We start from the raw sequence: 18,406 nt of genomic DNA on the forward strand, positions 1-18,406 counted from the left end.
ACCTCATGGGTCTCCAAGTAAGTCGAAGATGCTTGTAGACCATCTGTAAGGGCTCAGATGATAGTGTAAGTGATGCCACATGAGCATACATATCATGGGTCATCTGCCAAGTGTATGGTACAGCTGTGGGGTTGGCTGGGTAGAGACGAACCAGGTGCATCTTCTTCATCAAATAAGTGAATCTCGAACAATCTCTGAACATCTCTAGCGATCCATGGAGTGTTTTCTACTATTGTGGAGGCCCATGGCTATCAACACACACCCTGCATGTGCCAATGTAGCCCTTTGGAGGGTTAGGACCCCGTATAGGGAGGCCAAACCCAAAATGGAGATCACCTGCAATCCTGCATAAGATCCAATGCGTCCCCTAGCCTTCCAGTACAACAATTCATCAAGAAAATCAAGTAAAATAGCTTACAAACCATGGACAATAGGTGGGCACTTCGTAATGGCATGCCCTTCCATAGTGGGCTTTGTCATGTGCCAATGTCTCCAAGCTCCAAATGGGGTTAACCATGTATCCTATTAGAGGGTTTCTACTTCTAAAGGGGATAGTACGTCCAAGGTACATCCTTTAAAGGGTGGTGGCATGTGATAAAGAAATGAATGGATTAGGAGATGAAAAAGGCAACCCCGAGCCACATTCTGGGGTACAAGGTTAGCTAATAAAAGGGAAGCCCACACTTGGGTATATAATGTATAGGAGGGAGCAATCGTGGTACATGAGGTGCCCCGGTCTTGATTTTTCCACCCTTCTTTATATGCCTTTTGCCTTTTATGATTTTTCTTTATTTGACTGCTTGGGGTTCAAGGGATAAGAGCATGACGTGTGAGATATAGCAGTGGATACCCCCTTTAAGGTAGGGTGGTTCATTGCCCACCAGGGGTTGGAACAATTATGGGTTCCTGAATGATAAAGGAGGCTCATCTAGGGCATGTAGGAATTAGGGTGATGGCCACGATGATGCAGTAGAGTTTATGTATTGGCTTTTGCCCACGTGTTAAATGTATTTGTCCCGACTATCTTTTGCATTTTGTGGTACATTTTCCTGTTGAATGTGGCCAATTATGCTTTTAATTTTTTTTCAGCTGCATCAACCTTTGGGCCATCATTCTAGGTCCGACCCAAGGTGTGGGCAAGGAGAAGGGGAAGGTTAACCCTATGTGGACCTAGGTGGGAGAAATGATGGTTGGGGTTATAATGAGTGGAAGGGCGGTAATATATATGGATGAGGGAGCGGCACCACGCAACCAAAATCAAGGTTTCCCATGTGGTACCATCCCTAAAGCCCAAGGGTCAGTAAAAGAGATCCCACGGGACTAGGGTCCAAGGTTAACATCCAAAAGAGGTCTATGGGACAAGAGCATAGACCTAGCCTACTCTTTCTGCCGAATCCCCCCATTAATCCATGCCCAGAAGTGTCCATGATAAGAAAACTACAATACTCAATTACCAAATGATGAGGCATACCTTTAGGTTCGGAAGGCCCACCTTTAAACATACGATCATGACAAATGGGTGAGGGAACACATGGCTGGCTCAGGTGGTGTAGAAATAGCACAACGAGCTAGTTGGTGGTTGCAAGGGGCTAAAGGTTGTTGGATGACTATCTTGGAGAAAAAAAATCTCGTAGGGATATCACCCACAAAATGGTGGGTAACAGTGTCCAAGGCTAAAGTTTCCCATGATGTGCAATGAAGGTTCGATGTGGCGCCTGTGAACATCCCAAGGTAGAAACCAAGTAAATATCCTCCTTATGGCACATGTTGATCTCACCAAAGTTGGCATATGTGGGCTCAAAGACACAACATCTCATCAATGGAGTCAAAAGGTGGAGTATTAAAGAAGCAACAACGTTCCAAATAATGCTTAAATAGTTAAATCATGCATGAGAAGATGTGCCAACTACTAACAAAAGTGGTGAGCGCTCCACTAAAAAACAATAAAATACAAACATATGATAATAAAAGCCCAAATTAGTGTGAACATGAACCTTTTGAGCTAGGGCACTTAAGCTCTAAGCCTCCTCCATGAATTAGTTGGTCAACTAATGTTAAACAACCACAATCAACTTTCACATGTGTACCAAAGGGGGGAGCTCCATCAAAAGATCATACATATGACATAACAAAGTGATCTAGGTGTCATAAGTCACAAAATCAGCCAAGGGCATTACCTCATGAGGTTCCAAGCCAAAACCACAAAATGGTGAGTACCAGTGTCCAAGGCTAAATTTTCCCATGAAGTGCAATGAAGGTTCCATGTGGCGCCTGTGAACATACCAAGGTAGAAATCAAGGAAATATTCTCCATATGCCACATGTTGATCTCCCCAAAGTTGGCATATGTGGGCTCAAAGACGCAACATCTCATCAATGGAGGCAAAAGGTAGAGTATTCAAGAAGCAACAACATTCCAAATAAGGCTTAAATAGTTCAATCATGCATGAGAAGATGTGCCAACTATTAACCAAGTACCATCAATCCATTTGCAAAGTGTACCAACCATATAACCAACTTCGAGAGAGAGATAGAGAGAGAGTAGACCAATTATCTAGCAATAAAATAATGTAAAAAAGTGTTGAATGCCTCAACACACAAAATAGGTGAGTGCTCCATCAAAAACCAATAAATAATAAACATATGATAATAAAAGCCCAAATAAGTGTGAACATGAACCTTTTGAGCTAGGGCACTTAAGCTCTAAGCCTCCTCCATGAATTAGTTGGTCAACTAACATTAAAAAACCACAATCAACATTCGCATGTGTACCAAAGGGGGGAGCTCCATCAAAAGGGCATACATATGACATAACAAAGTGATCTAGGTGTCATAAGTCACAAAATCACCCAAGGGCATTACCTCGTGAGGTTCCAAGCCAAAACCTACCAAATTTAAAATAACCATATTATTGCCTCACATCACCACTATCCAACCCCTTATGGGGCTAGAAATATCATGCATGAACCAAAGTGTGACATCCTCTAATACATATGAACAAATATACCAATGCAACACCATGATGAGGTAGCATGCTCCATAACCATCTAAAGTATACTAGGAGGATGGTCCATAAACCATCAAGCATGATCATCAAACAAGAAGTGACTCAACTCAAAAAAGACAAGCATCATCTCCCAAAAGAAAGGTGTGTGCCCCCAATCCATCTAAAAGAGAAGTTGTGCCTAATTCATTAAAACACTCTATGGTAAACATGTTGCAAGTTATATCTTGTAATGAAAATTACAAGAGTTACCCTCGTGAAATATGAGGTGTAATACCGTGCAAATACAGAAAATAAAAAAGATAACAAGGGTGTAAATATATCCTGTGCTGGCAATCATAACTGCATTTCAGATAAACCTCTTATGCTCAACAAATTAGATGCAAACAAATTTGGCTTACATCTTTCAACACAGCTAGGGGTTTAGGATTTTGGTTCTGAAGTAGATGATGCATGCATGTATGTGGTTGTGTATGTATTTATTTTTTTATTTATTAAATAATTCCCATGCTTCTTTACCAAGTGCAGGTTGCTCGACACTTGTTTCGGTGGACCAAAGCAATGGCCTATGCAGATTATTATGAGCGTGCTTTAACAAATGGTGTGCTCAGCATCCAAAGAGGTAGTGAGCCTGGGATCATGATTTATATGCTTCCCCAAGCACCAGGAAGTTCTAAGGCTGTTACCTATCATGGTTGGGGTACAAAATATGATTCATTCTGGTGCTGTTATGGTACAGGTAATATTCTTTAACTGTAGCCAGATGGCTACTTGAGTTTATAAATTCTTTCTTCTGTAGTCCACTGGAATTTATGTCTTAGTGAGGTCTAGTTATCCAAACACCTTCATTGACATTCCAAATAATTGATAGCAACAAGCATGGATGCTATAATTTCATGTAGTAACTAAATTATGTTTTAGTTGTACTTCAAATATACCATTACACAATGGAATTTTCTTCTCGAATGCCAAACAACTGCATGAAAGATAAGTTATAACACATTAATGTGTTCAGATGGACAAAACTATCAACAGGCCATTCATAAGAAAGGGAATTTTAAGTGGATAAGGAATCTTTCAATTAATTCTAAATTAATATATATAAAAAGTCATCTCACAGCATACGTTGTGCATTGCACACATTATAATTGTAAACAATTAGTTTAAATCTGTCCACGAAGGGTGATGATGCAACATCGCTATCAGCCCAGATCATGTTTTACCTACCATCTACTAGTGGAAAGTTCCAAAAACTAATCCTATTCCAAAGGATACCATCTACAGTTTAGCTGCTCCAAGTGAAAATCAAGTTGTTAAATTGGTGTTGGTATTATACAATAAAAATGCACAAGTGGTGGTTAGAATCATGCATAATGTGTCCTACCCAAAATCATGATAAGTTTGAAATGTGGGTTAATCTCCATGCAGTTAAGGAGTAAGCCTACCAGATGAATACTATTGTGTTCCCTAATTTGAAGGTATTCTATAAACAAGTCTATGGAGCACCATTTAGGACCACTAATCAGAATTTTGTCGGAAATACTAACAGCATTCAAATCACTCTAGCAGTAGCATTCGTTAACTGTTGAGGCCATTTGATCAAATTCAATCCATGAAACCAAGAATGCCTCACTAGTCAACTTAAACAAGTAGTTGAAGTGTTATCACTTTTTTTGGCCACTGGGAAAGCTATTCAATACAAAGGGAGTTTTAAATGGATAATACAACTCTCGCTTCATTCTAAATGTTGTATATACAAAAATAGTCATTTTTGCCACAAAATCTAGTAGGCTCGGTGCAAAGCCTCACTGTGTGGGGCTAGACCCTATGGCAACAAGAGAAAGGGTTTCCATTGTCACCTCATCAACCTTTTTCCTGCTCTTTAGTTGTGGTATTCAACCACAAGGGAGGCTTCCCTAGATCACCTAAAGGATATTCTAATACTATGGCTCAAAGTTATGAGTAAGAGGTCTATAATATGGCCTAAAGTACTGGCATGGCCTAGAAAGAGCTAGATGTTCTATATTAGGGTTCAAATACTCTATGCCTAGACCAAAGATAAAGCTTCTATAAATTAGGGTTTGATTGATATGCAATAATAAGGTGCACATTATCATATAGCAGCCAAGGAAAAGGCCTTCTAGTGATACTCAACAACAAGGAAACAAAGGCCTTCCAATAGAGGCTAGGGTTAGACTATGAATTTTTTTTTTATGGCTGAAATATATGCATAAACAACAAATGAGGGACAAAGTCAGCCCTAAATAAGGGGGTTTAACCATGCACTATGCTAGATTTTGCCTTCATATGATTAATAGATGCATCTCCAAATTTATAAGCCACAAACATCCAAAAAAAATTCACTTTTATGTAGAAATTTTCCCTAATAGCCCTAGTGGCTAACACTAAACGTCTAGGAATGGGAAAAGAGGAAGAAAATTAACAAGTTTTATGGATGATCAACACGACAAAGATTAGTGCCTTATGTTTTAATCGAGTTTTCTAGGGCTAAAATTCCATGGAAAGGTTTCAATGGAGTAAGGGGGGGGGGTGACTAGGGCATCCACTTTTGAAACCATAACCATTTTCTTTGTGAGGGGAGAAAGTAAATATAAGGAATGCACAATCAGAGTTTCCTTATAGGTTTCAAAAGAGCAATTTTGCATAATATAATGGAGCAATATTTCACCAAAAAATTAGCATTTAGTCATGGCACAAAATAGAAACCCCACTTCACACATACAATATGTAAAATATAGAAGATAAAGCATCAAACTTACACAATTCTCCAAGAAGCATTTCTTTCAATCCTAGGAAAACATCTCCACACAAAAATCTAGAGAAAGTCACACCATAGAAAGATCATAGTTTGCCCAAGTAGTAAAAAAAGACTAATTCACCCTCTTTTAGAGAGAAAAGTGATGTGATGTGTGATGATGACAAACTGAAATGAGTTGAGTCTCTATTAATATGAAACTTATCTCCCTCATTTCTACAATAATACAAGTAAAAACCAATGTTGCGAACATCGGCATCGGGATAAAATCGGCAAGGGTCTGAAAAATGAAAAAATCGTAATAATCGGGAAAAAATCGGTAAAAAATTGGCAAACAACAGCAAAATTAAGATACCATAAAATATCTTTAAAAACTGGCATACATCGGCCAGGCCAAAAAATTGTGATTTCGAGATAAAATCGGAATGTTATCGAGATGTTTGCAACACTGGTAAAAACCCATAATTACAAGTTTACTTTTGATTGTTCCACAAGAGAGAGGTTACAAGCCAACCTCATAGCTCAAAAACATAACAAAATATGCCAAAAATACCCATACATGTGGGAGAAAATGCCTCCTCTACCATGAAAAAGAAATTGTCATGAATGACAATCATAAGGAAAAAAGGATGGTAATAAAAGTTAAACAAATTGACATTACAAAAGAAGGAGTTCACCAAAGTGGACAAGAGCAGAGAGATATCATTGGAACAGATAATATGAAGGAGAGTTTAAATCATAATACTGATGTGTTGACAAAGGAATTGAAGGAAAACTCAGAGCAGCATACTAAGATGTTGCAAGAGAAGGAAAAGGTAATGAGGCCTTATATCTTTTAATTCTGATAATTGTTTTATGATTACAGGATTTGATGAAGATGAGACATACATGCTTCAAGTTGAAGAGTCAATTTTAGAACTGAAGAAGTCTGGAAGTTGCCAGGTCAGACACGCTGATGAGGAAAAAGAAAAACATGAAGATACTATGATTGAAGAAGTTAAATTGATTGTCAGAATCAATCAAGAAAGTGAAGGACAATCACTACTAAGGGTTGTCAAGGAAGAAGAAGGAAAATATGTTGGAACTAATGAACAACATAATGATGTATTTGAAGGGAATCAAGTACAAAGGAAATTGGAGAACAATTTACTTTTTGAAAGTAAAATTACAGATATTGAATAAAGATTGTTTGGACAGCAACAAGACGGTAAGGATGAAAGGGTAGCAGTAAGCATCCAACAACTTCAAAGAGAAGACCATAAACAACAGTTTGAAGATGAGTGGACAGAGTACAACAACAATTGGCAAAGTAATTATTAGTCAAAAGAAAAATTGGATAAAGAGATTGAAAGAATAATAAGATTGATGATGAAGGTGCCTCAAAAGAAAACAGCAGTAAGAAGGCAAAGAAGTAGCAGCAAGAGAAAGACAGCAGCAGACTGTGAAAGCATAGCTAGTGGGGCAAAGCAACATAAAGTATGGAAACCTAGAGAACAACAAACAACAGCAGCAACCAAAGACAAATTACCAAACAAAGTATGGGATCCAGGGAGACAAAGGACAGAAGCACATGATCAAGAGATCATGATTATTTTAACCTTGAGAGTCTAATGCAGGAGCATACAGCTCAGCAGATTCATTATGTTCTAGTTAACTTGGGGGATCTTGTGTTTTCAAGGAAGTTGGATTCCTATGTATGTAATCATTAATGTTTTGAGTGATTAGAATAGGAATTAATTAGATATTGTGAGGATATTTGTAAATGCTCTCGAATGTAGGAGAACATGAGTGATTAGTGGGAATTGAGAGAGTTGGAAATCAATTGTAACTCTTATTGGTCTCATGATTCGAGGAACTAGAGAGGATTCTTAGGGATTAACTAGAGTTAAAAGTGGACTTAGAGGATATTCAGGATTTAGTTCAGCAGATTAAGGATCTGAACCAGAATTAGTTCAACAGAACCTTTTGTATAAATGTACACCTAAAAGGCATAAAGAGGAGTAGTTAGGGAGTAGTTAGAGAAGTAGTTAGTGCGTCAGAAGTGAGTCAGTTAGATTGTAAGCCTACGAGCAGGAGAAGAAAGGCCATTGATATAGAAGATCAGGTCAAGGAAGAAGTTCTTGTGTAAATGTTTGTTTATTAATACAGATAACTCGATTCTGAGTTTGTATGATGTGTACTGTGTAATTGAATTATAATCTGTGTGAACTAGAGTAAATCAATGTAACATAGGTTGTAGGTGTGCAGAACCAGAGAAGAAGTGCAGAGAAGTGTGTTACGTGGTTGCGCACAGGCAGTATTGAAGAGAACCTTCGCAGCGAAGTATAACCGAAAGGTTCTTAAAACCTAAAGGTTTACGAAGGAAGCGTATAGGCACGAGCAGAGATCGAGATCGGAACAAGTGAAGATCGTAAGGTGGGATCAAATACACGGGCGGGAAGCTGAATGGGTTGTTACACGATAAGAAACAAAATAAGGTAGCAGTGCACAGGAGTCGTTGGATCAATCAGATCAATGAACGAGAATGAGGGCGATAGACGGATAAGATTAAGTCGCGCAAAGAAAGTCTAGAAGATGAACGATGGAGATTAAACCCACGTTCAGAATAGAAGGGCGGTCTTCGTAAGGGGTAAGCAGTTTCTCGCGCGCCCTAAAGATGGTAAGCGGTCTTTCTAAAATTCACGCGATTAAGCTTAGAGGCCGACACGAAGCAAACAATGGAAAAAGAAAACCACTTTTCTCGCGTGCTCTCGACCTGATATCAATGATGCATGATTCCACGCGAGATTGCGCAATAGTCGTTGGATCAAGCGAGATTGATCAATGGTGGAGATCAGCAAAGCTGGTTCGTGATCACGGGACGCGACAGCCATTGGATTAGATGGCGCAGATCAACGGTAGAGATCGTCTGGGATAGTTAATGATCGGGTGACGCGATAACTGTCGGATCGAGGAATGAGATCGACAGCGGAGATTGAATGCGCTAAGGAGAGCATCGATACATGTGCAAAGGTTTGAAGAATGGCAGAAAGGTAAGGTTTAAATGTGCGTTATGAATATTTCTATTATATAGAAATAAGCAGATTAACGTATTTCAGGTTACGTTAAGAATTAACCAAAGTTTATGAAGGGTTGTGTAAGGCTCCGCTTAAAGGCTTATCAAAGGTTTATTAAAGGTTTAGATTTTGGGTAATTAAGTCTAACGTTTCCGCATAGAGTTTATTTAAGAAGCCTTGAACCTTGCTTAAGTGAAGATTTTACTAAGTATGGAATTTTGAGAATTCCTGGGACAAGACACACATAGTGCGACATGCAATCTTAATTGCATACTGTGGGTATATGCGGCTTAGGCTGCATCATTGGAGCATATGCAGCTTACGCTGGCGTCAAATTGAGATTGAACATCCATTGAGTAAGCTATCTCAATTGTACCTATCCATCACGTACCATCTCTCATGCTACTGTCCATCTCAGACCATCTGGTGGCTGAACATACACCATATACTACAAATCTCATGAAGCACCCCCAAACATGGTGTAAATACTTTCAGATTAACCTGAAAATATAATAATGGGATCATCTTTATTTGCACTCTTCTCCACCTAGGAAATGCTGAACTCAAAATTCTAGGCAGAATTACTGCCAACAACAAACATAAGATGCCTTTCAAGAAACCTTCTCTATGAATTTACCCATTATAGAATAGCTGCAAGTATCTTCAATTAAAATATTTCTCCATGATCAACATACAGAAGAGATTGTTCACTGTCACGGTCAATAGAATTATATTATGAATGCACTGGGTTATTATAGGGGTTGTGTACAAGGACATTTTATGGAAAATAGAACTGTTCTCAATGGAATTATAAATGTTGGCTGTCGGGAATAAAACTGGTAGAAAAGACTTGGAACAATAGAAACAATATACAGAGCACATTCTATGATTGATTGAAGTTTGAACATTAAATCAATTGATTGAATGAATGTATGATTATGAATCATTATTTATTATTTTCATAAAATTTAAATTTTAATAATCATTGAATACGTTTTACTACAATTAATTTGATAATACACACATCACAAACATGGTTACTGCAACACTCATAACTCCTAAATTAGGGTTCCTTCCTGCATCACATGTGATCCCAAGACCGTGCAGCATGTAACTTAGACAAACACGCATTGGTTGGTTTTTTCTGTTAGCAGATTAAGTACAATTCTTATCTTAAAAAGGCCCATAATATTCTTGCTGTTTAACTGCTCCTTTCTTGCTTGTTAACTGATCCTTTTGCAGCCACGGAGTCATTCTCAAAATTGGGGGACTCTATATACTTCCAAGAAGAAGGCGCTAGTCCTAGTTTGTATATCATTCAATTTATATCTAGCATGCTTACTTGGGATGCAGCAGGACTTACTTTAAAGCAAGTGGTTCAACCATTGTCATCATGGGACCCAAACCTCCATGTGTCATTGGAGTTCTCAACATTCAAGGTACACTAAAGTCTTGATGCATTTGCTGCAAAACAGAATTTGATTAAAATCACCCAATTTGCGTGTAAAAACCAAATATATTTATAATTTAAGACAGATATTTAACCATGTACTCACAGCATTCCTAAAATTGCTATTGTTAAATCTGTTATTTGTGTTTTCTGCTAGCCGAATGTTAAGTAGAATAAGATGTATTAACATATCAGAGTACAGCATCATTACTTAGTTTACAGATAGAGTGAACAGCTTTTCACAAAAATAATATAAATGCAAAATATTGTTGATATTTGAAATCTGACAGCATAAAATGTCTCCCATTTTTGTCATGGCAATCAAAGGCTGCAAAAACAGAGAATGAATTATCTAGTGTGAATATACGGATACCGTTTTGGACAGATACAGACAGTGCACAAGCAATGCTGAATGGAGAAAATCTATCATTAGCAGACCCAGGTACAAAGCATGCACTTGCTCTTAACCTTTGTTTTCATTTCAGTTTCTTTTCCTCTCTTAGTATCACAATGATCTTTAACACAACAAAACCCACCTATAGATCTATAATCAAACACCAATTCCTCATGAAAAACATGGATGTCTCAGGCATGAATCTGGTTCTCCAACAGATCTCTTTCAAGTAATGACTCGTAGAGAGAATAAAGCAGAACAAAGCCATCAAAAGATAGTATGTAGAGCAAGGTTTTTGCTAAGTGACAAGAAACACCCATCCTCTGAGTATGTGTGTCAAAGGAGCTTACCTTTTCTTAACCCCATAAAGTAAACTTTTGGGATTGAATGATACTCCATTTTTATGACATCTCTTTAACACTTGTCTAATATGTTCCACATGAGTGATTTAACGTCTGAAATACCATCAAGTCATCTTTATATATTTCGATTATTTTTCCTATGAAATATCTAAATGCAAAATCCATGGCTCTTTAAAAAGTAGCACTAGCATTAAGTAAGCCAAAAGGCATTTTCAAGTACTCAAAAGTGCCCCAAGCTATGGCGAATGTCATCTTGTGTTGATCATCTTAATTCACCAGGACCTAATTATAACCTGAGAACCTAGCTAACATGGACACCATCCCTGATTCTGTAATCTTTTGTAACAAATTCTCCACGTTATGGAATGAATAATTAGCTTTTTAAGATAGTGCATTGAAATTTCCAAAGTCAACACATAGCCTTATTTCTCCGTTCTTCTTCCTTACCACAACCAGATTTTCCATCCAAGTTGAATGTCTTGTGGAGGCAATGATCTTAGCCTCAAGCATCTTTTCAAGTTCTCTTTGAGTGAGAGAAGCCAACTTAGAATTTATGTGCCTTAATTTTTGCCTGAAAGTTTTGGCATATTCTTTCAGCAGGATTGTATGTTGGATGATATCTCCTTGATATGATTTCAAAACATCAGTAGGCCAGGGAAAGACATCTCTATATTCCCTTATCAAACTTTCTATTTTTCTTTTTTCTTTTCAAGAAGTGCCTTTACCTAAAGCTTTGGACATTCAAGTGATCCTATGTTGATTTCGATGTAATAATCAAGCTTAATTACTTATTTATTTTGCCTGTACATATCATGCCTATCAAAAATTCCTTCTAATGGAACAAATACATCTGGGAACTTGTTTTCTTTTGGCTCCAATCCTTCAAGATCCTCTCTTATTTCTTCTCACCAATCTGTATCATAATTAGCAAACTCTTATAAGTTGTTCATAAGTTTTATAATATGTGAATCACCATTAAACACGTGCCACTGTTCAAAATTGTCTGGGAACAAAAGTCTAAAGATAATTTCCATTTTACCACCTCTTGTCAACAATTCTAAACAAGGCTCAAGTGTTACAGTTGCTACTACTAAGGCACCTACCTACACATTGAAAACTCTCAATTATCCCTCTAAAGATAAAGCATCAAATAATTCCAGTGTATACCATACTGCATTTTTATACCTTTTCAACCTTCCATTCTTATAGGCAAATTGATTCTTTACTTGCATGATTAACAAATCAGAATCGCCAACAATCTTCAAGGCTTTGACTCCCATATCTCTTGCTATTTCTAAGCCTAGAATAAGCACTTCATACTCTTCCATGTTATTAGTTGATTCAAACACTAATCTATAAGCATATCTCAAGATGACACCCTACAAAGATGTGAAAGCTATGCTTGCATCTATACCCACTCTACACTAAACCCCATCAAAATACATATTCCACATAACATTATCGCCTTCTCTTGGAGCAAAGAAATTGCTAAAACAGTATAACTTTGTTATGAATAAAAATATATGTAAAATAATACAAATAATGTAAAACAATAATGATAATAGATAATGATTAATTAATAACTAATTAATGAAAGGTTATGTCCCTAAGGACATAACTGTTGGTGAAGAGGTACCTGCCTAGGGTATATAAGCAGGCCCTCACCTTCATTGTAATCATCTCATCTCACATCAATTCTTTTATACAATATTCAATATAAAATTATTGTCCTACAATGGATGTCTTTGTCTTCGAAGTATTATGAAGAATTCCGTTGCGTATACGAATTTTGTTCGTTACATTGGTATCAAAGCATACCACTAAAGTGTGAAAATTCCTAGACTCGAAGGAACCCCTATTGCAACAAATCTAAATCCACTTCACCTACTTGATTTTTAAATTACATTTATCAAGTTATTCTTCTGAATAATGAAGCAAATTACTTTTACAGCCTACACTAATTAAATATTTCATCTCATAAAACAAAAAATAGAGCAAAGAACAAGACATATAGGACACACTTATTTTTGGACACAATAGTCCCCGAAAAAACCCCACTGGTGCAGCAACTCTGAGGGTTTTATTATTATGCAAGAGAAATATATGAATACAAATCTAGGATGCTCATCTAGCAATCCTTTACAAAGAAAACACTGACGGAAAATTTGAGTGAGTTTTACCTCACTTCACCCAGCAGAATTCCGGTTGATCCGGCACAAGATTGGCTAACCCCAGCTATTTTTGCACTAGCTCTGCGTCAGCTCTCCCAGCAGTTCCGGCAATTCCCGGTGGTTTCGGTTGTTTCGACAGTTTTGGATTCTGCGTGACAAGCAACTTTTCTACATCAGCTCTCTCGACTACTGCGCCACCTCTGTGTCAGCTTTCCCGGCAATTCGGCAGTTCCAATTGATTTAGCAGTTTTGGATTCTGCATGACAAGCAGCTTTTATGCATCAGCTCTCCAGGCTACTGCGCTGCCTCTGCATCAACTTTCACGGCTGTTCTAGCAGTTCCCAGTAGTTCCGGTAGTTTCGGCTGTTCCGGCAGTTCCGACAGTTCCCAACAATTTTGGATTCTACATGACAGGTAGTTTTTCTGCGTTAGCACTCCCATCTACTGTGTTGCCTCTCTACAAGCTCTCTCTGCCTCTCTGTCAATATTCTTTGAAAAGTCCTTCTCCCAAATTCTCACTGTCCCTCAACTACAAGATCTCCCCAATCGATTATCTCTGCAAGCTCTCTCTGCCTCTCTGTCAGTATTCTTTGGAAAGTCCTTCTCCCAGATTCTCACTGTCCCTCAACTGCAAGATCTGCCCAGTCGATTATCCTCTTGAGAACTTCTCACCTCAAAAAATCAATTTCCTCAATCTCTCTGTGTGTATTTCCAAATGAACCCCAAGCCTCCATTTTACACTTTTCCTGTTGAGTCTTCAACGGCCAAGAAGTCTCTAATCAACGGCTAATATTAAAACATGACTGGATCCGCCTTCTAGATCATTCTCACCCATATTTTGATTAATACCCATTAATATTTTAATTTCCCTAAGTTTAAACTTTAGGAACTCTATTGAAAGTATTAATTATTTTACTAAAATACAATCCGGGTGGGATTTCACCAAACGGTTTCTGGGTTCTTTAGAACTCATGTGCTTTAGCCTCTCCAACAATTTTCAAGGTTAGAACACTTCTGATGCTACCAAAAACTAACACTCGTTCTTAGCGAGGAAAGTGCTCTAGCAACAATGTCCACTTGCACGCTGCTCAGTTTCTGAAGCACCTCCTTTCTGCACTGTTGTTGCCACCAACGTTGTGTTGCTGCTGCTACTATATTGTTGCCCATAACACTGTCACTGCCATTGTTGCATCTGTACTACAACTCCCTCTCAAACGTTGCATCTGCTATGCTGCTAGCACTGCCACTGCTAACACTACATCCGTACTGTAACTCAATTACTGAGAGAAGCAACTGAAAAACATCCAAAATTACTCGAACTTAACTATGTTCACCATATTACAATGAATGTTGGAATCTGACTGTTGTTGATTCCGACCCTCTGAATCTTCTGCGCTGCTGCTGACCCCTGCACTGTGCCAACTGCACTGCTACCAACCTTGCTCTGTGTTGATTAGTCTCTGGTCCCCAACTATTGCATCTGTCCTCCAAACACTCCACTGCATCATCTAACACTAAGTCCATCTCACTACTGCTAAATCTTAGGCTCCCATAGCAAGGAATTGATCCAAGACATGGACTCCTCAAGGATTTTGCCCACATGTAGTCTTCCCGACTACCGCTCAATATCGCCCCATCTCCCACCTGGAGATACGTGGGCACTCATGGCAAACACATCATCGTCTATCTTCACAGCTGTAACCTTTGGATCATGTTTCTCGTCCTTATCCTTTTGCTTCAAAGCACACTGAGATGCAAAGTGACCCAACTCGCCCCATCTGAAACATTTCATCTTCGAAATGTCCTTCTTCTGCTTCGACTTCGTTGTCACTTCAAAGCTTGAGTTGCGTTCTCCTCCTCCTCCTTTGTCTTTGAGCCACTCCCACTGTTGCCACCGAGGTTGACCATCACTATGTCCCTCCTTAACTCCTCCAGTTGAAGAGCTGCCCACATCTCCTCCCATGAAGGTAGTTTTTCTCTGCCCAATATGCTTTGGATGAAAACTTGCCATTCATCCGAGACTCCATTCAGGGCTATCCTCATCATCGCAATTGGCTAAGGAGTGGACCCCACTGCAGCAAGCTGGTCTCTAGTGTCCTAAAGACGCTGAAGATAGAGGTTCACCCCCTCTCATTTCTGCATCAAAGTTCGCTGCAACTTCTGCTCCAAATACATCTTTCACTGTTCGGAAGAGCCTTCATACAAAGAAGACAAGGCTTCCCACATCTCTCTGGATGTATCCTTGCCTTGCAAGTTTGAGACCACATGATCTCGAACTCCATCAAGAATGAGCCTCTTTGCCTTCCCCTACTCGGCCTTGTACTTCTTCTTTTGATATTTGTCAGCAGGAACAACTACAACACTTTTGACCTAGGCCTCGAGATCATATTCCTCTAGAACACCTAAGATTTTGGTCTTCCATATGACATAATTGGAAGCACCTTCCAACCTGTCATGATCTCTGAGCCCATGTGATGTCATCTTACCCAACTGTCGAACTGATTCCTCGAGTCATTTCTTAGCACTGCTCAGCCGCTCAGCAAGTGAGAAATTCGAACTTTCTAGCGGAAAGTTCTCTGAGAAGAAAATTCCCCTTCTACGTGTCTCCGTTCTTTTCCAGCGGATTTCTACCCCGGCAAAAACTGCGCCCTTCAAGCACTACATTGAGGCTCTGCATCACTCTTTCTACCTCTGCAAACACCCGAACTAGAAATTGTACCTCTCTATCGTCTCACTCAGAGAGAGATTTCCTCAGATTTGCTTCCCGGCAAGAACTGCGCAATCCCTTCAAGGGGATTCGAATCGCTGCCAAGTGCAGCATTCGGCCTCACTACTTAGCGTTTGTGTTGCTCTTCCTATTTCAAAATCAATGCTCTGATACCATGTGAAAATTCCTAGACTCGAAGAAACCCCTACTGCAGCAAATCTAAATCTTCTTCACCTACTTGATTTTTAAATTACATTCATCAGGTTATTCTTCTGAATACTAAAGCAAATTACTTCTGCAACCTACACTAATTAAATATTTGATCTCATGACACAGAACACAGAGCAAAGAACGAAATACATAGGACTCACTTACTTTCGGACACAATAGTCCCCGAAAAACCCAATGCAAGAAAATCGGTGTAGCAACTCTGAGGGTTTTATTATTATGCAGGAGAAATGTCTGAATACAAATCTAGGATGTTCATCTAGCAATCATTTACAGAGAAAATATTAGCAAAAAATCTGAGTGATTTTTACCTCACTTCACCTGGTAGAATTCATGTTGATTCGGCACAAGACTCGCTAACCCCGACTATTTCTGTGTTGCCTCTGCGTCAGCCCTACGTCACCTTCTCTGCCCTCTGCGTCAACTCTCCCGACAGTTCCGACAGTTCTCGGTGGTTTTGGTTGTTCTTGCAGTTTTGGATTCTGCATGATAGGCAAATTTTCTGCGTCAGCTCTCCCGGCTACTGTGCTGCCTCTGTGTCAGCTTTCCCGACAGTTTCAGCTGTTCCAACAGTTATGGATTTTGCGTGACAGGCATTTTTTCTGCATCAGCTCTCCTGGCTACCGCGTTGCCTCTGTGACAACTTTCCCGACTATTCTGGGAGTTTCGACAGTTTCAGCTATTCCAGTAGTTCTGGATTCTGCGTGACTGGTAGCTTTTCTGTATCAGCTCTCCCAGCTACTGCGCTACCTCTCTGCAAGCTCTCTCCACTTCTCTGTCAGTATTCTCCGAAAAGTTCTTCCGGATTCTCACTGCCCCTCAGCTGCAAGATCTCCCCCATTGATTTTCCTCCTGAGAGCTTCTCACCTCAGAAAATTGATTTCCTCAATCTCTCTATGTGTATTTCCAAATGAACCCCAAGCCTTCATTTTATACTTTTCCTGTTGAGCCTTCAACGACCGAGATTAAGTCTCTACTCAACGGCTAAAATTAAAACATGATTTGATCCGCCTTCTAGATCGTTCTCACCCAGATTTTGATTAATACCGATTAATATTTTAATTTCCCTAAGATTAGACTTAGGAACTCCATTAAAATTATTAATTATTTTAATAAAATACAATCTGGGTGGAATTTCACCAAACGGTTTCTGAGTTCTTTAGAACTCATATGCCTTAGCCTCTCCACCAATTTTCAAGGCTAGAGCACTTCTGATGCTACCAAAAACTAACATAAAGTATACGAACTTTGTTCATTACAAACTTCCAATACAATCTTCAAAACAAACCCACTCATTTATTAGATCCTTGGGATCTTATACATGATACTTCTTCATTTGCTCCCTATGCAAGGTTATATAATTATCTTCACATGGTCTCTTCCCTAGCAAGATAGTCACTGCCCTTATGGCTCATATTAACCATCTCTTAGAGGTCATTTATACCCAAGGTGGGTGCATGAGGGTCTTGTTGACCCTGCCACCTACACCTGCCCACAAGTTAGTGGGAAAAGCCTGCAACCCCACAAAGTGTGGTTGGTGGTAGAGAACTCAGAGAAGGGGTTGTCACACTAATCCCGACTCTCTCCATTTGAATTATCTCCTGGATTAGATAAAGGAGGTGGTCCCTAATGAAAATTTAAGTTAAAAGTTGTGAGTTTCTCGTAGAGTGTTATAGTGAAAATGGATTACTTTTAAGAATTTATGAGCAAATATGAAATAAGCAACTTGAAATAACAATGCCAATCATTAATATGACAAAAACCGTAAACTAGTGCCTTATAATGAATTTGCTCAACAATTTAAAGATATATTTGCTCAAAGTAAAATGCGCTGCTTTCTAAAGAGAAAACAAAGTAACCCTATAATGTAAACAAAAATTATTAGCACAAAATATGTAAGATACAAAATGTTTTTGAGATAATCAACTTTATAAATCAAAACATATGAAACATATCTTGCCAAAACCCAAAAATTAGTTATTAACTTGGAAATGTAAAAGAAAGGAAGTGTTAAACCAAGACATCAATATGCAATTAGACTTCAAGCATGAAAAGAAAACACGTGTTTGAAAGGATTACAATACTTGCTTTTGGAATAGACTTTGCATATGAAAACTCAAACTATCAAGAGACAAGTAAAGTAAATGTAATGGAAAAAGCTCTTGGTTAATTTTATTAATTATCTCTACAACAAGATTACAATTCAACTCTTCAATTTTCAGCCCTCACCCTCGCCCAAAAATATGGATCTCATAGTGA

The 18,406-nt window shown here is 38.7% G+C and overlaps 1 protein-coding gene and 1 long non-coding RNA gene across 2 annotated transcripts in view; one reads left to right on the forward strand and one right to left on the reverse strand.

Moving 5' to 3' along the window:
• The window catches only part of LOC149151192 (uncharacterized), a 95,396-nt gene that overhangs the window by 62,279 nt on the left and 14,711 nt on the right, over positions 1–18,406 (forward strand). Inside the window, exons 9-11 of the mRNA XM_089439965.1 lie at positions 3,532–3,742; positions 10,078–10,274; positions 10,613–10,727. Of these exons, the coding sequence (XP_089296091.1) occupies positions 3,532–3,742; positions 10,078–10,274; positions 10,613–10,727 (523 nt within the window). The remainder of the gene's footprint in view (positions 1–3,531; positions 3,743–10,077; positions 10,275–10,612; positions 10,728–18,406) is intronic.
• Positions 1–18,406, reverse strand: part of LOC149151193 (uncharacterized) — a 149,509-nt gene that overhangs the window by 56,035 nt on the left and 75,068 nt on the right. Inside the window, exon 2 of the long non-coding RNA XR_016262639.1 lies at positions 10,199–10,299. This is a non-coding gene — a long non-coding RNA (uncharacterized LOC149151193). The remainder of the gene's footprint in view (positions 1–10,198; positions 10,300–18,406) is intronic.

Source organism: Pinus tabuliformis, chromosome 9 (genome assembly GCF_031772625.1).
Source record: "Pinus tabuliformis cultivar Carrire ecotype Pingquan chromosome 9, CPIR1, whole genome shotgun sequence".
Classification (NCBI taxonomy): Eukaryota; Viridiplantae; Streptophyta; class Pinopsida; order Pinales; family Pinaceae; genus Pinus; species Pinus tabuliformis.